The sequence below is a fragment of the Poecilia latipinna genome, unplaced genomic scaffold (assembly GCF_001443285.1).
Source record: "Poecilia latipinna isolate Pla-1442-1.1 unplaced genomic scaffold, P_latipinna-1.0 Scaffold2058, whole genome shotgun sequence".
Lineage (NCBI taxonomy): Eukaryota > Metazoa > Chordata > Actinopteri > Cyprinodontiformes > Poeciliidae > Poecilia > Poecilia latipinna.
This window is the reverse complement of record NW_015114674.1, coordinates 6,752-30,371: the sequence shown is the minus strand read 5'-3', so window position 1 is coordinate 30,371 and position 23,620 is coordinate 6,752. Positions and strand designations below refer to the sequence as shown.

Sequence of the window (23,620 nt, the reverse complement as noted above, 5' to 3'; positions counted from 1 at the left end):
GAAAATTCATCTTAAATTATGTCTGTCCATAATATCTATTCATTTCAGAAACAAATCAATAAGTCTCATAATTCATCTGTAACAATCAAACATTTGCTGGTTGTGAATGCAGAGTATGTGTAAGCTTTAGTCAGCTGAATCACCCCCCTCTGCCCCCCCCTCCTCCTCCTCCTCCTCCTCTTCCTCTTCCTGTCTGCTCTCATCATCCCCGCTCTCCGCCGCTGCGCTTGGCTCCAGTGGTTCTGGACGACAGCAAGAGGCTGGCCAAGCGGAAGCTGATCGAGGAGAACCGGGAGCGCCGGCGGAGGGAGGAGCTGCAGAAGACGGCGTGGGACCGACTGGAGCCCACCCAGGAGGAGTGGGAGCTCATCCGCCTGGTGACGGAGGCCCACATGTCCACCAATGCTCAGGGCAACCACTGGAAGCAGAAGAGGAAATTCCTGGTGAGACGCCCCCCCCACCCCTCCCGCCCCCCTCCTCTTCCTCACCACAGCCATCATTGCATTGATTTACTCTGCCTCATCCAAGCCCCCAGCCCCATCACAGCCTTGTTCCCCCTCTGCCTCCACAGCCACTGTTCCACTGCTCCCTGTGTTAATATATCCATGTGTTGTTTTTGTATCTCCTTGTAGAGGAGGTGAGGAGAGTTAGCTGGACGAAGGAAACAGTGTTCCTGAACGCAGCAGCACTTATTTAAAATGGAACATCTTACTTTTGTCATGTTTTCTGCCTCTAAGCAACAACCTTTAACTGCTGCTACTAATCACTCAATTTTACTTTTAAAGTTCTCTTTTGTTGGTGTTTTTTTCTCTCTCTTTCTTCAGCAGCTTCTGATTTTATGCTTCAGAGCTGTTTTTCTTATTTTGTTTGTATAACAAATTTGCTTTTTTCTGTTTAATCTAATAATTTTGTTCAGATTAAGTCTGTCTGCTGGGAATTTCATCTTGAGTTTCTGTGGCAGGATTCCAACTATGTTTTTGTAGCATTTATATATTCAGCCCCGTTATGTTTTTGTTCTGAACTTGAATATTCTTATCTGAATATTCTCATGTCTCTCATGGTTAAAACCATGTTTGTGTAAAATTAGCCCAGTAACAGTCATAATAGTGACTCTTGTTAAAATTAGAATGTGACTGTTTAAAGGAAACTTCCGTGTTTTAATCCTGCCACAGAAACTCAGCTGGAACTCCTTCATCTCTGCGCCTGTTTTCTGTCTGCTCACGTTTCATCTGTCCTCAGTTTAACTTGTTTTCTTCTTAGTTGACTTGACACGGGTTCTTCATTGAAACTTCACGATTCCTGTTGATCATCCAACAGGTCGAGGAAGCAATGCTTCTTAATGAAATAACATGTAATTTATTCTATACTTCTGACCAGAGTGCAGCAGGGGTGAAGGATACTAAGGTAAGAATCTGCAGCTATAACTAATAAAATCATAACCGGTCCCCAAACTAGTTTCCCAACATCGACACATGAATGTTATTTTAATAAAATACATATCATAAAATATGTAAACTGGATACTTTTCCCTGTTTTCTGTCCTCTAGCCTGAGGATTGTGGTCAAGCCTCCATGGTCAATGCAGCTGAGGAAAACAAAGTGGATATTGAAGCCTTCAGTCAGTTTACAAAAATTATCACCCCTGCCATAACCCGAGTGGTGGACTTTGCCAAAAAACTGCCAATGTTCTGTGAGGTAGGTGTCAGAGGCGAGAGCTCTGCTGCTGGTCAACACGGCAAAAAACTGACCCAAAACTTTAAGAGCACCAAGAAAAAACTGGAAATAATTTGGACACTTTTCAGTGTCAAAGTTGTACAACTAAAGAATATTATTTTAGATTTACCTTCAAATCTGTTGTAGTTTTTCCAAGTAAGCACCAAAAGGTGTATTATTTATGTTTCTATAATGATGAAACAAAACTATACACACATTCTGAAAAGGTTTAACCAAATGGAACAAACCAACAGTTTGCTACAGTTTGAGAAAAAAATCAGTATAAATAAGGAAAATATATTTCTCTATTTGTACAAATTCATGAAATTATTGAAATTATTCCGTTTATATTAATTATTAAAAATAAGAAGAAATATTTTCTCTTGTCAAATAGGATTTTTTTTTACATAATTTTCTCTAAAGATAATAAAATATAATTCAAAATATATGAATAAACAAAGAATAAAAGGGATGCTACACATAATACAGAATAATAATAAGTAAATATTGTTGAAGTTATTGGAAAAATTCTTGTAATCTTGAAAGCTTAAATTAAATTACATATTTAATATGACGACTGGTATTAATATTCATTGTAATTTGCATTTTAAAGCAAATTATAAAACTTTAGTCTTTGGCTGTCTCAAGTTATTCCATGCTTTGTAGACAACACTAATGCTAATGCTGTTAGCATCATGCCACCATTAGCATTGCTAGCGTTGAGTTGTTTCTCTGTGGTCGGTGTTGAGTTTTTCTTCCTCTGTATGATTCTACTCTCTGATGGTCAGCAGCACAGTAACGCTCCGTGGTCTGTGTGTGTCCCGACGTTCCCAGCTGCCTTGTGAAGACCAGATCATCCTGCTGAAGGGTTGCTGCATGGAGATCATGTCGCTGCGAGCGGCCGTACGCTACGACCCGGACAGCGAAACCCTCACGCTCAACGGGGAAATGGCAGTAACTCGAGGTCAGCTGAAGAACGGAGGTCTGGGCGTGGTGTCGGACGCCATCTTTGATCTGGGCGTGTCGTTGGCCTCCTTCAACCTGGATGACTCTGAGGTGGCTCTCCTGCAGGCTGTAATCCTTCTCTCATCCGGTAAGCCGGATGAAAACCCACTGCTCTGCTCCTCTCCTGTTTTTATTCTTGACTACTTTATAGATGTTTTTATATTAATTGTTAAACTTTAAACGAGCAGATTGTTTAGTGTGTGCGCCATCCACAAACACTGACTATTCCATCTTCTGTTGCCAGTACAGAGTGAGTGAATACTTGGCTTTGACATGAAATCAATATTAAACAATCAATTAATTAACATAATCAATGTGAGGAGCTTTGTCCAGCTATCTTGGGTCTGTGTGCTCCTCAATGAAGATCAATACTGCTCATGCAGAATGGAGGCGGGGCCAAGCTACCCTTCTGTTCTGCTCACTGGAAGCATTTCTAGTTTTAATATGAAACACATCACAGCTTGCATTTTTTATTATCATTTAATGTTGCTTATTACTTCCCACATAAAGACAGCAACAAGTATTAGAATGAATCAATGGCAGTAAAATGCTGTAACATGGAATCAGTACATTAGTGTAAAACTCATTTCTCATGTGAATTAAATAAAACAACTTTTAATCAGTCCCTGCAGGAGGCCGCCTGGCAAAAAATGACCTGTTTCAAAAAGTCGCAAATGTTTTGTGTTTTATTTTTGCCATAACATGGTCCTACAAAACAGTTGAACTTGCTGTACATAACCTTCCCAAGAAAGAAGGAATCTAAACATGGATCTTGGGAAAAAAAGAATTTGCACATTTTCATCTACCTTCTCAAAACCCTTAATACAAATCAAATCATGTCCTGAGGAGAGGTCAAAGTGCAAAAGAAGAATTCCATGTTGGTCATTCAAGTTAACATGAACTGTTTACAGAGCAGGACCAAATCATACAAAATAGTTTTGCAAAACAATAAAAAGAAACGGCAATTGTTAGCGCTTAGCATCACACGTCTTTCATCGCAGGTTCAGTGTTCCAGAGACGTCATGGAACAGGAAGTTAAATTAGAAACCTGGTTAGAGTGTGTGAGCCAGAGAGACAGAACCTGAAGAGAATAAATGAGTTCAGTTTAACATTTCACAACATCGTCCTCATCCAGCCATCAGAACACAAACAAAACTCCTGCTAATGTTTATGCCAGTTTAAAAGTTACTTTCTGCTGTTTATTGTGATAAATTTATTTTCCCGATAAGATTTTATCATGATTTATTGTCATGATAAATTCTAATTAATCATATTTTAAAACCCATAAAACTGTCAGGATTGGTATTTTTACTATTTGTCTTCACTGTTTGTTCAATAAAGCTGTAGCAACAAATACATTTGGAAATATGACTAAATGCCATTGCTGTGTGCATCTCAGTGATATAAATCAGTCTTCGTTACATGACTGTTGTCTTAAAGAACCTGGTTACCATGGGAATGTTTTCCTGGAGCGGTGTGTGTGCTCATTGGTCTATCGTTGCTGAGCCATACAGCTATCTAGAAAAAATCACAGTCACTTTTAAAATGATCACAACATCACAAGAAAATATTGTGAAAAAACTTTGAGTGTGTATCACCCACCCCTACTTTATGATCACTTTTTATTTTCATTTCATGTTTTTTTTTTAATGTTTGCTTTATCTACTCAATAATAAATATAAACAGTTCATGTAACAACTAAAATAAATTATGACTGAAAAGGAGCAGAAAGAAGTCTGCCTCCTGTTCACAGAAAAAGAAAATTAGCTACTCCTCTAACTGCAGCAAACCCATTTAGGATTCTTCTGGTTGTCATAGTAACTGTGGTTGTGTGTCCAGATCGTCCAGGCCTGACCAGCGTGGAGCGAATCGAGCGCTGCCAAGAAGAGTTCCTGCTGGCCTTCGAACATTACATCAACTACCGCAAGCACAAGGTGGCGCACTTCTGGCCCAAGCTGCTGATGAAGGTGACAGACCTGCGCATGATCGGCGCCTGCCATGCCAGCCGCTTCCTCCACATGAAAGTGGAGTGTCCCACCGAGCTGTTCCCTCCGCTCTTCCTGGAGGTCTTTGAGGACTGACTGACGGACGGCAGCGTATGAGTGTGTTTGGACTGTGTGTACATGCGTTGTCCAAAGCCTGGGCACCCTGCTGGTACCAGCGGTACCAGCCGGAGGCCCATCTCCCCGAACTCTCTGATAGCACTACTGAGTGTCACTTCATTCCATAGTTTAGGACTAGCTCCCTGGTCTAGTTTTGGATGAAATCATTCCTCACATTGCGGGTACATGTGAATAGCCTTTTTTTTTTTTTCTTGGTTTGTCGTTATTTTTGTGCGTATAACCTCTCACCTAGTTTTTTTTTTTCTTTCTTGATAATTGTTCAGTTGGCATAACGGTGATTTTATTAACAGCTGTTTGACCATTAGAAACTATGGAGTTATTGTCTTTTTTTTTTTTCCTTCATGTTCTACAGAAACTCAGTGAAAGTTGACCTGATGCAGAAAATCAGAGCAGCTCTGATGGTTCTCCCTTTGGTTTCTGGTTCATTCACTTTGTCCTGAGGAATCACACTGTCTCCTGACTCACTCTAAAAGTCAGCTGCTCATATCAAATGAAGCTGCATTCAGAAGCTCTCGGAAAAATCTGAATTTTGAAAGCAGGCAGCCTCTGCATGGCTGGGAATGTGCTACACAACCCCCACTGTTCTGCTGCACGCTGCTAAGCAGCTGGCTGAAAGAAGCCTACTACATTATTTTCACACTTACTAGAAAAAACAAATGAAACACAATAAAGTAGCTGGTAAACATGCATGAAGTCATCAAATCAGCTCCTGCTGTTATTCTATAATAAGCAGAACCAAATGTTCTGTTCTGCACAATTAGCAACTCATACATTTTGTCTACTTTTTATTTAAAGTCACAATCTAAATAAAAACAAACATCATCGTAATATACCAGATTACTTTTGCAACGGTAGGAAATATTTTTGCTACAATATTTTAAATGAAAATAGTTTTTTGTTCGTTTTAATCACCTGAAATGTTTCTCCAGCTGATCTTACTGGAGGGATTTCACACTGTATCCTCAGATGAGGCTCCATGCAGTGAGAAAAGGTAAACAATGTGCAGCATAACTTAGAACAGAATGTATAAAGCATGATTGTTTTTTTACTTTGGTTAGATTTTTGAAGAGCTATATTTTTGTAACACAGAAGTACTCTAACTAGACGCTGAAAACACTTTGTGACAATCTTTAACAGCTGGGAAAATGATTCAAACTAAGGTGCTAGCTCTCTATTTCAGGGAAGATACTGAGAGCTCATAACTTCCTAGCTGATCCCCACAGCAAAAAATGCAAAATTAGAGTTTTTAAATTTTGTTGCAAAAATTAGATTCACCCCAGAAGTCAGACTAAATTGAAAGAAGCTGATCAAATGGGAGATTCAGACTGAGCCGACAGCTGAGGGAACGCAGCAGTAGATGCAGCAGTAGATGCAGCAGTAGATGCAGCAGTAGATGCAGCAGCAAATGCTGCAACAGTAGATGCAGCAGTAGATGCAGCAGCAGATGCTGCAGCAGCTGCAGCAGTAGATGCAGTGTTAAATTGATCCTCATCCCCACAGACTGGTCAGGACTAACAAACACAACCTCACTGCTGGCCAAAACCACAATCACTGGTCATCATAGCGAATTTGATTTTTTGCCAAAACAAAGTGCGTGACCCCTGACCCCTCACTCCCCCACACACATTGAAATCATTTCTTAGATATAAAGATGGTGAATATGATCATATTTAATAGCTTGTAAAACCTGACGGGGACAGAGAGTGAGTCATGTTTCAGTGGAGATCTCAGCCATGGTGATCAGAGTGCTCATCCAATCATGTCAGTATTGTTCTCTCTTCATTTCCAGCTCTCTGTAATCACAACACTGCCAGCTGAAGCAGTGATGTCATGGTGCTATGATGGTGAAATGAATCTGTCTGTCTGAATCGCAGCTTGGCAGTGACACACATGTACACTATAACACAAACATAATGTCATGTACAGTACACCTGACACCTCCACCAATCAGCCGTAACATTATGACTGTTAGCACGCCATTCCTTCTCAACCAGCTCCGCCCCGTTAACAGGGACTCTAACACCATCAGTGGCTCGTCGTTTCGCTCTAGATGATCTCCAACATCATCAGATGTTCAGTTGGACTGAAACCGGGCCAGAACCTCTAAGAGGGAAAGGAAAACACTGCAAAAACACAAAATCTTACCAAGTAGTTTTGTCTTGTTTTTACTGCCAGTATCTCTACAGCACACTTGAAATAAGACAAAATTAACTTAGAAGTAACTTCTTACATAGTTTCTTACATATAGATTTAAAGAGTTATAGTTCCACTGGCAGATTTTCTTCACAACTAAGCAATGTTTGTTTATTTGTTTATTTATTTGGATCCCTTCAGCCATCGCCATAACGATGGCTGTTCTTCCTGCGGTCCACAATGAATCAATCAATCGCATGAGAAATTAAAATGAGCTTGATCATTTCCATATTTTTGGAAGGCCAGTTTTGTTTACAGGTACATAATAATGTAATGCCATTTTTCTCATGGCTCGTCTATATGTGGTTTCCATTTCCCTTTTATTTATTGTTTTTGGTTGGTGTGTCTTGTTTTACATATTTAAAATATCTTCCAGTTCTAGTATTAAGTGTTCTTTACAAAATTCAAGTCTATAGGTCTTTAGTGTTGTTATGACTTATTATCAATACATGACTTAAAAATGGTCTCATAAAACCAGTTTTATTATTTATCATGATCATTTATCAGTTAAGAAAATGTGTTATCATGATAAAGGCTTTATGTCTCCAGACCAGCTCCCCTCATAGCTCCACCCAAGACATTTTCCTGATTTAAGTGAAAAAAATCCACTTGTGGAACTTACACTTTAATAATTATTGACTCAAAATAAGCTGCTATGACTTGCAGAAAAGTCTCTTGAAAGTTATTTTTGTCTAATTTTAAGGGTGCTAAGATATCAGAGCTGGAATCTAAAGCAAATACTTGGTATTATTTTGTGTTTTTTTCAGTGTTGGTGAGTTTATTATTATTATTATTATTATTATTATTATTATTATTATTATTATTATTATTATTATTATTATTATTATTATTATTAAGGTCTGGACTCAACCATGACAGTTAGAGGTACATGTGGAAGCTTCAGGTTCTGGTCCAGTTCAGCAGCACTCAGACCCAGCCGTCCATGTAATGTAAGACCAGATCTAGTTCATCAGACCAACATGCTTCTTCCACGGAGCAGACTGAGCAGAGTGGTCTGAGCTCAGACGGCGTCGGGCCCAGCAAACAGCACCGCAAACAGAGTTCTGACACCTTTCAACCTGAATCAGCACTTTGAGCTGCAGCAGAGGAACCAGGCTGGGTTTCTGATAACGAAAAGATGAAAAAGGCAAAGGCGGGAGACTTTACGTGGTCTAACGTTTAAATTATGAATCTCCATGGTGATATAGGAAGTAAATCCTTAAATATGCAGTAATATGTCAGGGTTTAGGGCTGCACAGTGGCACAGTTAGTAGAGCTGTTGCCTTGCAGCAAGAAGGTTCTGGGTTTGATTCCCAGCCCCGGCCTTTGCCATGACATGAGTGTCACTAGAGTTTGCATGTTCTCCCTGTTCATGGTGGGTTTCCTCCCACAGTCCAAAAACATGACTGTCACGTTAATTGGCCTCTCCAAATTGCCCCTAGGTGTGAGTGTGTGTATGGTGTGTGTCCTGTGTGTCTCTCTGTTGCCCTGCGACAGACTGGTGACCTGTCCAGGGTGTACCCTGACTCTCGCCCAGAACGTTAGCTGGAGATAGGCACCAGCAACCCTCCCTACCCCACTAAGGGACAAGGGTGTAAAGAAAATGGATGGATGTTACGGTTTAAAATTGTCTACATTATGAGTCAAAAACAACCACAGTCCTATCAGGATTACCTTATGAGATATCTGGGAATGTCCTCATGCTTTTGGGTCTTCACACGTTAACCAGGGGTCTCATGAATACTTCTGACTCGATGGAAAAAAACTAAAAGCAAATTGAATAGGCCGATTGTATTTCCTATAGGAAAGGGATGGGGCTGAATGTATCAATAATAAAGCAAAATTATTGACAAAATTATTTGTCAATAATTTTGACAAAACAGTTTTCACATTGTTTGGGGCTTGATTGAACAAATTTATTCTCAGAATAAAAACACGTTTTGCGTCACTTTCTTTCAAAATGTTTGCCATGTTCAGCCGAGTTTAATCAGTTTTGTTTAAACAGTTTGGGTGCAGCAAAGTTTTCAACAAACGTCTATGGATAAGCATGACACTGAACAGGACGTCAGAGGTTCACTCCCACAAGTCAGTGGTCATAATGTTATGGCTGATTGAATGACATGCTCAGAAAGCGCAGGTCAGAGTCGCCACTCTGCCAGCTGGTGGGATCTGAAGGCTGAATGAATGTTAACTTGTCCAAAACAAACCTGATATCATCAGCTGGCCGTCACCCAGCGAAGACGCTGGTGAGATTGTGAAAAAAAAAAAAAAACATCTCACTTTCATGTCATTGTTTTAGTCAGCATGTTGTGTTTTTGTTGATGTTCAGAGATTATCAGGGTTTATTCCGTGGAAAGAGTTTCATTCGTCTGTCTGGCTTTCACCAAGCTTCCCTCTCCACCTGAAAACAGCTTGTGGTTTTATTTTTTTACTTTTTCTCTCATTTCTGTGAAGTGATGCCTTTTCATCAAAGCAATAGACTTGCTACAGTGTTAGAAAGACCTAGACCTCACACCAACACACACAAACACACACCTCTCGAACTGTACAGGTTGAAACAAAATGCACAGACAATCAGACGAAGGAGGACGCAAAGATGCCCAAACTCAGGTAGCCAACCTGAAATGCAGGGTCAGGCCATGCTGAGCCACGGGGGTTTGGGGAAGCAGCACTGACCACCGTTACGTGCACACCCACTTCTCCACAAACATCTTACTGTCACTAATAAGAAACTTTATTTTAAAGTCCACATAATGACTTTGTAGGTAGAGAGTCCATCTGCAGTCTGACTTCTTGTTACAAACAGATTGTATGTCTTGTGGCCCTCTTCAACCAAAAACATCCAGGAAGTAAACTCAGGGAACTAAACAAGACCCCAGGTCTCCCCTCACTTTTATTATTTTTGATCCCCTTTCTATATTTATTTAATAAATAATAAATGCTCACTAAAAAAAAGACAGACAACTCTAACATGTTCTACTGATGCATTACCACATCTAAAGTGGATTCAAAATTTTGTCTTATGAAAGAAAATAAGTATGATTTCAGAAAAGACATATTACACTGGTTATGATGCAAAACCAATGGATGTAGCATTTGGTGCTAACTACTATTAGCAATACCTCTCCATAATATATGTCCCTTCATTTTAAGTGTTCAAACACAAAAGGAACATGTTTTAAAAATATATATTTTACAAATAAAAAAATATAACACTAAACCATAAGAAGAGCTAATAATTAATTTAGTCGCAGTTTTCACTATGTCTGTTTGTATCCAATATGGCCGTTGAGCGGCCATATTGGATACAAAATTCTGGTCTGTCTGGTGAGATTTGTCTTTCCTGGTTGGAATTCTGATATGGGAGGCAGGAGGGAAGGGTGTATAAATGAGTAACCATAGAAACCAAGACTGTGTTTTTACAAGTTACAAAAGATTATGAGACTCATGAAGCACTTTGAAACTTCTTGAGATGTTAGCTTTTAGCTTCCTCTGACTTCCAGTCTGATCTGATCTAGTTACTTTATCAATCTAATGGGAATAAAATACACATTTTTTATCAATCAGGTGGACACTAATATCACTGTAATGCATAAACGTGTTCAAAAAAGTTTTTTTTACTGGGTTTAATGGTGGGTGGGGACATCTAGGAAGCAGAACTTTACTTAGTTTGATACTCAAGACCTTCGAGGCATGTGTTAGCACAATGCTAATGAAAAACACACCAGCAATGACCCTGAAGTAGCAACTGTTGCCATGGATCAGAACCTGTTCTTAAATGTGTAGAAAGTCATTTCCAAACTCCGTTATCATTCTAGAGAAACAAGGAAATGTCACATGTTGATGTTAAAGTTGAAACCATTGGAACAGATTCTACTGTGAGTGTTCTGACAGAACCACCTCAGGATCTGCTTTGTTCTGTTGGACAAATCAGAAACTAACAAAGTCTACAGGCCACAGTCAGCAAAATCTCTGTTAAAGTATGACTTGTCTGGAATAGTTCTTTGCAGAAAGTCTTTTTTGAGACATGCATGATGAAGTTACTAAGGCCTAGTCAAAGTTCAGACCTTAACCAAAGTCAAATGTGTAATGACCACATCTTAATTTAGCTATGAAAAAACAAAAATGCCTTCAGTTGTCAATATTCCATCCATCAGCAGTAACTGTGTAAACTCACAGAAGGCTGCCGGTACAGCCCTGACTAAACAGTTAGTTCGTTCCCAGCCTGGTTTGGACATTTGCAGGCTCCTGAAGTCAAACTCAGTGTGGTTGAAGTTCAAATCAAACATAAATGTCACAGGAATAAACTGGATTTTTTTTTTTACACTTCCGCAGACTTTTGTCTTAAAGCAGAAGCCCTACTGAACGGCCTCAATGAAGAGGAGGGGACATATTTTCTGAGCTCATATTGCTAGTAGTATTTAGTTTTGTTATTGGGTTCCTGAACCAAACCATAGATGACTCCAGGATGCTTTGGACCAACACTAAGTCTGTGTTTTTGTTCAGTTCTTAAACTTTTTATTTCAGTAAATCATAGTAAAGCTGATCGTAACAGTTCAGTTAAAACCATGATGAGTTTACTCTCTCTCTATCTTTTTGTCTTCTTTAAAATGTCTGTTGAGGATGATCCAGGGGTCCATAAACAACAAAATAGTTCAACTGATCTTCTCCAAATATCACACTCCTGCTCTGCTGCCTTGTCCCTGTCAGGAGGAAGGAAGCAGCTGAAAGTCCAGCTTTCTGTTTCCAAATGAAGCTCTAGGAAAACATCATGTTGTTTGTGAAGGCAGAGCTCCAGATGAACAAACCAAAACTGACGATTTCCTCCAAACGCAAATTCAGTTCTGGTTTTAGAACCTGAGTCGTTTTCCTTTTCAACATGTTCTCATTGTCGGTGCACATAAACGTCGTCAGTGCTGACGGAACCGGTGCCTGTTCACTGTTCTCTCTTCCCACTTGTTCTTCTTAAGGTTACTCAGTCACAAACCAATCACAAGACTTGCACCATAGAAAAGCTTTTTTTTTACAGTACAGTTGAAATAGGATGTATATTTTCAGAATGCAGATTTTTTTTTTTTACATGTTAGCATAAGATGAACATGGTATTGTTTTTGCGCAGTATTAACAAAGTGATTACTCTAGTGCTGACCCAACATCATGGCAGAGGAACTGAGCAAAGCAGCTAAAATCATAAAATGTTAGTGCAGCATTAGTTGTTTGGTAAAATCCATTTTACAGGACTGTAGCTGGACTTCACTGTCAGTACAAAATGCAGCAGCTACACTTGCACACAAGCGTAGGAGAACCTCTGGATCCTGGTGTACCCACTGTCAGCCCAGATGCCCCTCCTTTGTACATCGAGTGTCGTTCCTTGTATGACCCGTTCTACACTGACTGGAAGAGAAAGGCAGTGATGGTGCGAATGAACTGGTTTTACTGGAACCGTCCTCTGGTAATCAGCTTCCCAGTGGTCGTACATGAACACACAGGACCTGGGAAAGGTTTTGAAATGCACACAATGGATGATGGTTGCAACTAATGTGAACTGGCTCTAGAATAAACATGGTTTTAAGAGTTTTGTCTTTGCATGTTTTTTTCATCTCGTCTTTTTCTGTATGAAATGAATTATCTTAATGTCAGACCTTCAGTATTAAATATACTGCTCAAAAAAATAAAGGGAACATTTCACTTTAATTTTGTGTGTGGCTCCAAATCCAGGCCTCCATTGGTTAATAAATTTGATTTCCATTGATGATTTTTGTGTGATTTTGTTGTCAGCACATTCAACTTTGTACAGAACAAAGTATTCAATGAGAATATTTCATTCATTCAGATCTAGGATGTGGTATTTGAGTGTTCCCTTTATTTTTTTGAGCAGGGTACATTCAGATAATCCATACTTGATTCAAATGACATTTAACGATGTATTAAATCAGTTCATTATTGTTGTCGTACCAAACTATGTAATTAATAAGGATTGTTTTCAAACTGACTGCTCAGAACATATTCCTCTGCACACCATCCACCATTCAGCCAGCATCCTATTTAAGGCTGAAGTCCAGTGAAAGGTCCTGCCTGCTGCCAGCCTGATGTTGACCTTGTGATGAAGTTTGATAATGTGGATAAGAGCCCTGGATCACATGCCAGAGTAGAGACACAACTTAGATTAATGAAATTTGTTAACATAAAAGAAGTTAGACATCATACATTTAGTTATTGAGTTACTTTTCACAGTTCTTGAGCAGAACTACATGTAGACACTGAATTTAGTCACTTCCTGACCCGGTTCAAAATCCCTTTATACACACATATATTAAAGCATGTTTTGCAAATGTTTTACTTCTTTATGAATGTAATCGGTATTCAAGTTTTTAAAAAATTATAAAGTTATAGTCCATTTCTTTCGAAATAAGAGCAACATTATTGGAGATATAATAAGCCTACCATGCATCACTTCATACCTGCTGATGCGTAGGACTAATGTTGACCTAATGTGTCATTTATTTTAGGAAAATCTCTTTTTTTTTTTTTGTCTTTTTTGCCTCGTGTCCCGGGGCCACATCCTTGTGAATCGGCCCCTGGTCATTGTAACTTCTGGACCTGAACAACAATCGGACATCTTTGCCAGCTTCAAACCTTTAGCAGTGCTGGAGGTGCTTTTAGAGCTCATGAACCCTGGAGATGAACCCAGTGAGTTCTGGTTCTGGTGGACCGTAAGGTGGCTCAGTGAGCAGAGCTCAGCGACTCACCGCAGGACGTTGTGGTTCTCCTGATCTGTTCAGGATCATCTGCTTGACCCGATCCACTCTGAGATTCTGTGATGACACCGTGTCACCAGATCTGCCACCTTCCTTCTTATCCCATGCCCAGTCATGCCCAGGTGTCATCCTCACATCTCAGCGTTACGTTGTCCTCACGTCTTATGAAAGAACTGTGTGTCTGACGTTTCATAAGGCGTCTTCTCTGGAACACGATGATGGCTGCTGGCCTTAAGCCAGAAGGTTCTGGAGAACCTCTTCAGAATCCTCTGGGCAGGTTTTGTGGACCTACAGATGGGTCAGTCCTCCTCAGAATGATCAGCTGGTGTTACAGAAGTAGTGGTGCTTTATAGTTTAGTTGTGTCGCTGTCTGTGATGTAGCATGTGTCAAACATCAGCTACAGTGCTTTGATCCTGCAGATTTGAGGAATAACTGTCAAATGAAAAATTAAATGATGCTTTGGTACACTTTATCTACAACAGTAACACCACAGACTCCTGTTTCTCTCCCTCTCGGCGGCGCTGATAGCTGCTCAGCACAGAGTGAGCCAAGACCTTCGTCTCCTCCACAGGAGAGACCAGATTCATCTTGTTCCTCCAGCAAATGTTTTTTGTGTTTCTTATATTATCATGATTTACATGTCATGATTACTAGTTATGATTTTTTTCATGAGACAAGATTTCTTAGTGCAAGTTTTTTGCAGCTTGAGGTGAGTTTTATTTTGCAGCATCGGTGGCAAAAGAGGCTGGTAGAATGGAACAGGTTGATGACCCTCATATGTGGTATGAAGATGCTTTTGTATGTGTGCATCTGCCTTAGTGATTGCAATCATTTATATGTTAACTTATGTTATTGAACATCATTTCATATTTTACTGAATATTTCCTGTATTTCTAGACTTGCTAATCATTCCATCATATGTTTAAGTCATTAGGAAACACAGACATAAAGCCCAGATCATGTGGAATCTCTGCACATTCTTGGCTTTAAACATTTTTCACAGCAATCCTCACAGGCTCTTTACAGTCTGGATCAATGTTTGGACTTTGGTTCCTAACTAACTTACTAAATTTATTAAAAGTAGGCTGTGAAAACCTAACTGTGGCTGAGTGTCCACAGCGCCACCCTGTGGACACTCAGCTTCCTCTCTTGGGTCTTCGATTTGGAGTCAGAGCAGCACTGACGCCCTCTGCTGACGGATTAGAAAACGGCACACTGAGTTTTTACTGTTCTTATATATTGTAATTGAGATACTCGACACAAAAAACTTCACCTCACTTATAAAATTTATTTTTATAGATAGTCATCTATATGGTCATGTATAACAGTACATATTTAGATTCTATATATACTTTTCTATAGAAATTGGTTTCCTGCGACCCGTTCCACACGCTGACAGAAGCTCTGGATATTAAAAACTAAACTAAATGATGTGAACACCAGCAGCTCTGACAGCTCAGTTACTTCACTAATACTAGTCAGGTTCTACCCAACAGGTCGGAGCCCAGTCAGCCACTGGGGAGCCGCTGGTGTCTGCAGTAACTTCTCAGTAGCTGAGAATCCAGAGTGTCAGTGTGCCATCCATCAGTCATCAGATTAGTCACTTAGATCAGAACATGGACAACAACAACACAAGGGTCAAATAAGACATCATTCAGTTTCAGCTACATTCTCTCTTCTGTGATGGCCCCCTGGAAAGTGTCAGCGCCTCCACAACATTCAGAGTGGTGTAAGCCACTGGAAACCACTGCTACGCTGTCCATGTCAAACAAAGCAGTCACATATTGCACTATGAATGCAGAAACCTTAGTCACAAGACAGGAAAGTGCTTCTAAGCGCTGAACAGCTGCTACACACAAACACAACACATGGAGGTGGCGCGGTGCGGCTGCGTCAGCCTACAGTACGGCATGGGGACGCACAGCTGCCGGGGCAGGACCCAGGGCCCGACCCGGGGCCGGGGCCCAACCCGGGGCCCGTTCAGGCTGTGCCAGAGTTCAGGAATGGACCTTGAAGGCCAGCAGCTGCTCAGAGTGCATGTTGTTGAGGGAGCGCAGGTCGGGCAGCTTCAGCAGCAGCTTGGTGAAGATGGCCGACTCATTGGGGTGGTTCCTGGTGATGAGGCTCCGCAGCGCGCGGATCAGCGTCTCCTGCAGCGCCTCCACAGAGTTCACGTTCTCGATGCCGGAGCGGTCTGCAGGGAGACGGGATGCAGAGACGTTCAGACACATCGACTGGCCACAACTGATCATTCCATCAGTTCAGCACAGAAACCTTTAAAATTCAAAGAGCCATTTCTGCTAAAACAAATGACTTTAGAGCCACAAATACTGCCTGATCTTTAGAATAAAATATAACTTATAATTCTTTGGTAAATCTCTACTGCAGAAAATCTGTTGTCATTTTCAAATAACCACCATTTTTACTCCTATTTCTAGGTTACATTTTTTCATATGGGATGCTGACATTTGAACAAAATTTCCAGCCCAACAACAGATAGAGCCACATAAAAATTACTGGCACTTTTAGAGTCATTTATGGAAATTAAATGCAATTATTCCAAGAAAATCTGACAAGAGAATCTACAACTTCAGTTGTTTATCATTTATAGTCAAAGGTCCAAAGAGCCAGTTGTGGCTCTGGGGCCTCTGGGTTTGTCTCCTGAAAGGTGTGGGACCCTCTGGACCCCACAGGGGACCCACCTGAGAAGTGTTCAGTGGGCATTCAAGACCTCTTGGACACAAACATCTCACTGATCAGATTTAGTTGTCAGGATCAAAGCCCTTCTGCTTTCCTTCTCTAAGCCACTGCGTTTAGCGCCACCTTGTGGACACTCAGCCTCCTCTCAGTTTTCCTCTGTTCATGTGCAGCACAAACAGCTGGGCTGGTTATGAAGATCTCAATTTTGGTAAGAGACTTTCCCCCCCCCCCCACTAATGTACTCCTTGGGCTTCCGTAGTTCAGAGCCCAACTAAACAGAAGTTGTACAACAAAATGGCAGACTTATTGTACAACGTCTGTTTAGTTGGACTTTGAATTCATGTAAACTCAGAGAAGTGCTGATTAAAATAAAAATGACATTTGAAAACATTTTCTGTCATTTGTAATTTCATTTCAATATAGCAACGACATGGTGCAGCAGATAACTTCATATTTCAGCGAAAACTTTCACACACAGATACAAGAACATAACTTGGTGCAGATGTTTATGGACAAAAAACCACTGAAAAATTCAAGATGGCCATCAAAGAAAATCTACTTTTGCATTAAATTTGCCAATATTTATCACAGACGAATATTTTTCGCTTCAGTTCATACATAATTGGACCCACAGAAATCATAAATGATCATAGATGGTTGACATGGAAAATGTATTTTTGCTCTGAAGTTGTCAATTCAATGAATGTGTTTGGCGTCAAATCATAGCCTACATATTGTGGACCATAGAACTTATGAACATTTCCTTGATTTGTTTCCTTTCTCTGCTGGACATGTTTCTAAATAGTCGTCATGGTTGTAATGGTGAATTTATACACTAAAATCTGCGAATTACACAAGTGTGGGCACAGCTAACAGTTAGCTAAGTCACTACGGGGTCAGCTAACTATTTAATATCATCACTAATTTGCTAAATGGCTACGCTAACACTACAACTGCTAACCACATTTAAGAAATTAGCTGACGCCATTGCTAAACAAAATAAAAATTTAAAATTAGCTCAAGTTAAAACAAAACCGCTAAGCACAAAATATTAGCTGACATTAAAGCTAAACAGCTAAACACATTAAACATTTATTTTTTATGTTTTTAGCAGTAACCATCGAGTCGACTGGGTCTCAGTCTACCACAACCTCTTTCTTAAAGTATTTAATTTTTCTCAAAATTGTTGCATTTCAATTAAACACATTTATTTTCATAACTCCAATTTGCGCAATTTTATGCTAAGTAGAAACACAGCTCCTGACTATCAAACATGAAAACTTGATGGCAGCTGCTGTTATTTTTAGACCTCTTACTTAATACATAAAAACATCATGTGAAATAATCTGAATATTATCGGACTATTCTGTCGATTTGAATCTTTAAAATGCAACTAAAAGGAGCAGCAGAGTGAAGGGACCCACCGGCTGACACCAGGACCACAGCCATGAACAGGCTCATCTCCTCCTCGCTCAGCCCCAGGTTCATCAGCTTCTCACAGAAGTCAAACATGGAGCTGAGCAGGTCCCCGGAGCCCATGGTCCTCAGAGCGTCCACGCTGTACTTCTGTCCCCCCAGGAAGGTGACGGAGCGCTCCTTCACATGGAACAGCGAGGCGAAGCGGACCACCAGCACCTGCAGGACAAGAAAGGCCGTTTCTATTCCATTTCTAACCCTGAGGGACAGAAGGACAGGGGTAGAGCGGATGAGGGGACGGGGCGTACCTCGAAGGTGCCAGCCTTCAGCAGGCTGACCTGGTCATGCTGGGACAGCTCCCTGAAGCCGGGGATCTTCTTGGCAAACTCCACTACCTCCCTGACAGCAGGGGTGAAGCTGTGGGAGAACTCCTCCCACACATCCTGGCCCGACTTGTGTGGGTCCACTTGAGGGGATGTATTCATTGGACAGACCTGGAGACAGACAACCAATTAGGACTCAACAGGACTGGGACAACCAGAGACCCTAAGTGTCCTCCACTGTGTCTCCACACACGTAAATGAGCTGCAGTGAGACAAACACATGAGGGACAGCCACGCTCTGTCCCAGCGCCGTGCTGCACCCGTCTTACCAGGTACATTCTGCTGCCTCCTCTCCAGGCGCCCCCGCTGTAGACGCCGCCGGGACAGGGCTCAGTGGGCAGAGCTCTGACGGCTCCGTGTATGTAGGCAGGGCTGTGGCTGCTGCCGGCGCTGCGGGACGCTCTGATTGGACACTGGTTGTCCAGCTGGCTGTGAGGCTGTCCCAGGATGGACAGGAGGCTGTGTCCCGCCATGTTGACAGAGTTGTTGCGGTGGTTCCAGACGTCCCGGCCCTGCTCTGAGAGCTGGACGGGGGCGGCTTGGTTTAAGTCCCTGTTGAGGGGTCTGGGCGGGCCCTCGGGGGCCCGGCTGCCTTGCTCTTGGTTGTACATGAACGTCTCCTGATGGGCCCTGGTCACCGAGCCAATCACCTCGTCCTCGCCGCTGTCCGACACACTGGGGGACGGCGAGCTGGAGCCGGTATCCATGGGAACGGCACCGTCGGGGTCGGAGCTGGAGTCCGACTGGCTGGAGCCTGAAGGGGAGGGGGCGGGGCCGGCCTTCTCAGCGGCGGCGGTTAGCGGGGCAGCCTCGCCGGCGGCGTGCGGCTGACTCAGCTCGCTCTGCAGATGGCCGCCGCTCATCATGCTGTTCATGGCGCTCTGCATCTCCAGCAGCATGCGCTGCTTCTCCCGCTTGGGGATCCGACCGAAGCGCACAGCTGAACAGTGGGAAGAGGGTCACTTTAGCTCGCTTTGACGTTAGCATTCTGGATGTTAGAGCAATAAAACACGGAAACTGACAAACCTACAGAGCCACGCTAAAGTATTTACACCCTTCACACATTTTGTTACGTTGCAACCACAAGCATCCACCCTGTTAGACCAACACAAAGGGATAATAACAATAATAATAATAATAATGAACTAGAGTGTGTCTTCTGAGCGTAAACTTGAGCTACAGCTGGAAGATAAGTTGATTTCATGAACTAATTGAAGTTAATAAAATCTTTTTCAATGTTTCATTTTTGGAAATCTGGATTGTTTTTCCACCATAGTCCAGAGTGATGTCAGCAAATCCAGGGCCGCCATCTTGTTTTACAGCTTCTGTTTACTTGGACTTTGAATTCAGGTCAGGTTTCTCTTTTTTTTTAAAAACAAAAAAAAAACAAGAATAAGGTCATATCATTACCAAAATAGAGTCAGAATAATAACAGAATAAAGACGTAATTTTATAAGAACTGCAACACAAAAAGTTTGTTGAACATCTTATGAAGTTCTACCTTGGTCTAAGTTTTACAGATAATTCTTCATAGAAATACTTATTAGGCTGGTAAATGTTTGCAGGGTGTAAATACTTTTGGTTGGACATAATGAACAAGGCCAACCAGTTTATTTCTATTATTTGCATCTTATCCAGTTTGCCACCTCAGGCGGGGCTGGTGTCCTCACACACTTACAGTCTCGGGACATCCCCACCATGAGGCATTTCTTGAAGCGGCACTGCTGGCAGCGGTTCCTGTTCATCCTCATGATGGGGCAGCTCTCACTCTTAAGGCACTTCTTATACTGGATGTTCTGCTGGATGCTCCTCCTGAAGAAGCCCTGAACACACACACACACACAAACAGCATGGTGAGTGCTCCATTTTCTGGGCTGTGGGAGTTAAGCTTATGGTGGGAGCTCTGCTCCATGACGGGACACTGTGGGAATTCCACAGGAATCATCATTCAGCTGTTAAACATCAAGGAATCATGACATCACTGTCTGCTACAAGCTTCATGAAGAGTTTAAAGAGCTGCATTATAAACGAGCTGCACCTCACAACACCTCTGAGCATTTTTATCTTCTACAGAATTGAACATACAGCAGTTTTGTGACGGTGTGTGTGTGAGAATGTGCATCAATGGGGTGTCTACAGGTTTCAGCAAGTCAAATTTAAGACTTTTAAAGATCTTTTTAATGGCACCTTTGATGAAATTTAAGCAGACAGAACAGTCTTTTCCAGGCACACAGTGACAATTTTATAGCGCAATCAAGTAACTAAGGTTTTATTACCTTGAGTTACAAAATATTATATATATCTACACGACTTAAAAATTTAACTTAGCACTTTGATGACTTGTGTCTTTAAGAAGCTCTCCGCCTTCAGCACATCATTACATGTTTATGATGAGGAAATAACATTAGAACATGATATAAAGCTCAAAAAGGTAGTTTTTTTGGGGGGGGGTTTTACATAAAAACCCAATCCTCCTCTGGTCCCTGCTACAAACTCTGCCTTAGTCACAGTGTGTAGATAGGGCAGAGTGGTAACAGAAGTGAGACAGTGGAAAAACAAAATGTTGTCCAGCCAACCGGCAAGAAATTTGCACTTACTCATCATAGATCCAAAAAAGCTAATTGGCCACCTTGCTAGCTAGCACAGGTATATTAGCAACTAGTTAGCAGTAGACTCAACCACCTCGAGTCACAGTACACAGTGAAGATGTGTGTGTGACTCAAACTTTTGCCTGACAGAAAAGTAAAAAAAAAGCTTCATATATGAGGTTAAATAGTCCTGCCACCACAAAAACCTGTATTAACATATTCAAGGCCAGCTTACATCTTAAGGCCTTAAAATTTAAGACATTTTAAGGCTTTAATTTAGATTCATGAATTTACGACTTTTTAAGGATGCACGCACATCCTGATCAGGCGTAGTGGTTGGCTCACATGAATGAGAAGAGAGAACTAGTTTCACAGAGAAAGCTGTGCCTGCAGTGACCCAGTTCAGCTGCAGCAGAGCCAGGCAGAGAGACTGAGGGGAGAGTGTAGAGGGTGGGGGGTAGAGGGGCATCCTCACCTTGCAGCCCTCGCAGGCGTGGACCCCATAGTGGAAACCAGAGGCCACGTCGCCGCACACCTTACACAGCAGCACCAGGCCGTTGATTTCTGATCGGCACAAAAACACAGGCTCTGAGAGGCATGTCATCAGAACAGCCACACACACACACACACACACACACACACACACACACACACTTCATGACAACTTCACCAGAATATCTGGCCTATAAAAGCCCTGGGAATACTGGGGCAGAAAATCTGCAGGAGGTGGTGGTTATCATTTAGAAATAGAAACTGTGGGAAAATAAATGCAGACATAAAGAAATAAATGTTGAAAAAAGATTTCTTATGAATTTATATGATTTACATTAATTTGAACTAAATGAATGAAATAAACTGAAAAAGGAAAAATAAAATATTTTCTATAACCAGTTTAAATTTTTTTAATACTTTGTTGTTACAATATAACAATATTACATGACGTAAAAATGGAACTGATTTAATATTAAATTAAAAAAATACTGAAAATACATTCCAAGTCGCTGCTTCAGTATATTTTTATGCTTCATTTTATTTCAAAGAACCTAAACTTAAACTGCAGCCTTGCATGAACTGCATCAAGCAGTCCATCCCGGAGCAGAACCGAGCCGTGGACCGCGCAGGGATCCCTGCAGCAGCTGCGCACAGCGCATGGAGGAGTGTGCTGCTTACTTGTGATCCCACATTTTCCCGAGGATGAGGAGCGGCCGCCTCCTTGAGACCCCGGAAGGTTCTGGCGACCGACGGCGAGCGGCGGGTCCATCAGCTGGCCCGGCCGCCCCCGGCTGGGCGAGGAGCCACGCCGAGGCGAGGACGACTGGTAGCTGCCGTTGGAGGAGTCGCTGTGGCAGGAGTCTGGGCTGGAGGCAGAGCTGGAGGAGCTGATGTAGGCGATCACGCCTCCTGGTGATGCAGAGGGAAAGGGTGGACGGGGCGACGTGAGATGACATGGACTAAAAACATGACGAACGGCAGTTCAAGGCCCCTTTAAAAGACCACCAGACAGAGTGGCTCCTTGGAAAGTAATAAACCCAAACCCTCTAATTTATCACCATGCGTCTCTATGCCAGCATCCAGCTACGCTGAGGGATTAAAACTTTCCCTTGCTCCACTCCTGAACTTTGAAACCCTTTAATAGCAGCTCAGATTTGGGTGCTGTGGTGGCGCAGGGATAAAGTACCTCCATGTGTGGAGGCATTAGTCCTCGATGTTGCTGTCAGAGGTTCGAGTCCCAGCCTGGTGACTTTTGCCACGTCTTCCCCCACTCTCATTACCCATCTTCCTGTCTGACCTCTCTGAAATAAATGCCACTACAGCCAATAAAACCTTTTTAAAAAATGAGAGTCCTGATAAAGAGGAGTGACCAGACATTGCTCCTCTCATTTGCTGCTCCACACTGCCAGTCAGCAGGCTGAAAGAATGCGACTACTTTTGTCACTTTACTCTACACACACACACAAAAAAAAAAAAAAAAAAAAACTAATTTAACTGCCTGGAAAGATTCATAATGTGGAAACTAAAGGAGCAACAAGGCCAAGTCTTTTTCAATCCTATGGAGTTTCTATGGGACCAAATTACAACGGAATCCATCTCAGCAAGTACATGCTGGTAGACACCAGGTGGTGCTAGAGCACCCGGCCTTTGTCCTCTGGAGAAAAAAAGTGCCATTTTAAAATGTTTTACTTGTATTTGTAATGCGTGTGGCCCAAGTTATCATTTCTAGATTTTAAAGCCCATATTACAAGAACCCCACATTTTGGTAATTTTGCCTAACATGATCAGAGTTCTGTTGTATTAATCTTACTTAAATTGCATCCTTGTTTGGAGGTTTTTTTCCCTCCCATGTCACTGGACCCACAAAACGGCTTGCTTCTCAAGACTCCACTATTGTAGGTGTCTTTTTTGCTTCAGCAGATGTTAGCAGGTATGGAGTAAGCCTCTGAAATTCTGCTTCAAATTGTTCTCATCTGTTTTAAGTTAAATATATAATCAAAGAAAGGCCTTTATTTTATTGTGAATGTATGTACATTTGAAGAGAGATTTAGAAAATTGTGCAGGAGGTCCAATCAAAGCTCTGCCAGCAGTTCCATTTGTCTCACCCACTTGAGCACCTGACCCTCAAAATGCCTGTACATGCCACTGCATTTCAGCATTATTTAATATATATATATACAGTAGTCAGTCAATTCAATTATGTAATTACAAGTATATTACTTTATATATATGTATATATATATATATTA

At 41.6% G+C, this 23,620-nt stretch overlaps 2 protein-coding genes across 9 annotated transcripts in view; one reads left to right on the top strand and one right to left on the bottom strand.

The window, feature by feature from the left end:
• Positions 1–6,135, top strand: part of thrb (thyroid hormone receptor beta) — an 89,158-nt gene extending 83,023 nt beyond the window's left edge. For 4 of the 6 annotated variants that reach the window (XM_015016749.1, XM_015016750.1, XM_015016751.1 and 1 more), the window contains 5 exons: positions 238–443; positions 1,318–1,404; positions 1,548–1,694; positions 2,547–2,805; positions 4,557–6,135. In XM_015016749.1, coding sequence (XP_014872235.1) covers positions 238–443; positions 1,318–1,404; positions 1,548–1,694; positions 2,547–2,805; positions 4,557–4,798 — 941 coding nt within the window. In that variant the 3' untranslated portion in view covers positions 4,799–6,135. The remainder of the gene's footprint in view (positions 1–237; positions 444–1,317; positions 1,405–1,547; positions 1,695–2,546; positions 2,806–4,556) is intronic. The other 2 variants (XM_015016753.1, XM_015016748.1) reach the window with 1 other exon arrangement.
• An 8,922-nt stretch (positions 6,136–15,057) lies between these two features.
• nr1d2b (nuclear receptor subfamily 1, group D, member 2b) overlaps positions 15,058–23,620 on the bottom strand; it is a 14,741-nt gene continuing 6,178 nt past the window's right edge. Inside the window, exons 2-9 of one of the 3 annotated variants that reach the window (XM_015016743.1) lie at positions 22,050–22,280; positions 21,355–21,443; positions 19,970–20,114; positions 18,561–19,231; positions 18,217–18,402; positions 17,917–18,127; positions 15,749–15,986; positions 15,058–15,718 (exon numbers count right to left, since the gene is read on the bottom strand). In XM_015016743.1, coding sequence (XP_014872229.1) covers positions 15,790–15,986; positions 17,917–18,127; positions 18,217–18,402; positions 18,561–19,231; positions 19,970–20,114; positions 21,355–21,443; positions 22,050–22,280 — 1,730 coding nt within the window. In that variant the 3' untranslated portion in view covers positions 15,058–15,718; positions 15,749–15,789. Of the gene's footprint in view, positions 15,987–17,916; positions 18,128–18,216; positions 18,403–18,560; positions 19,232–19,969; positions 20,115–21,354; positions 21,444–22,049; positions 22,281–23,620 lie in introns of all 3 variants that reach the window. The other 2 variants (XM_015016744.1, XM_015016742.1) reach the window with 2 other exon arrangements.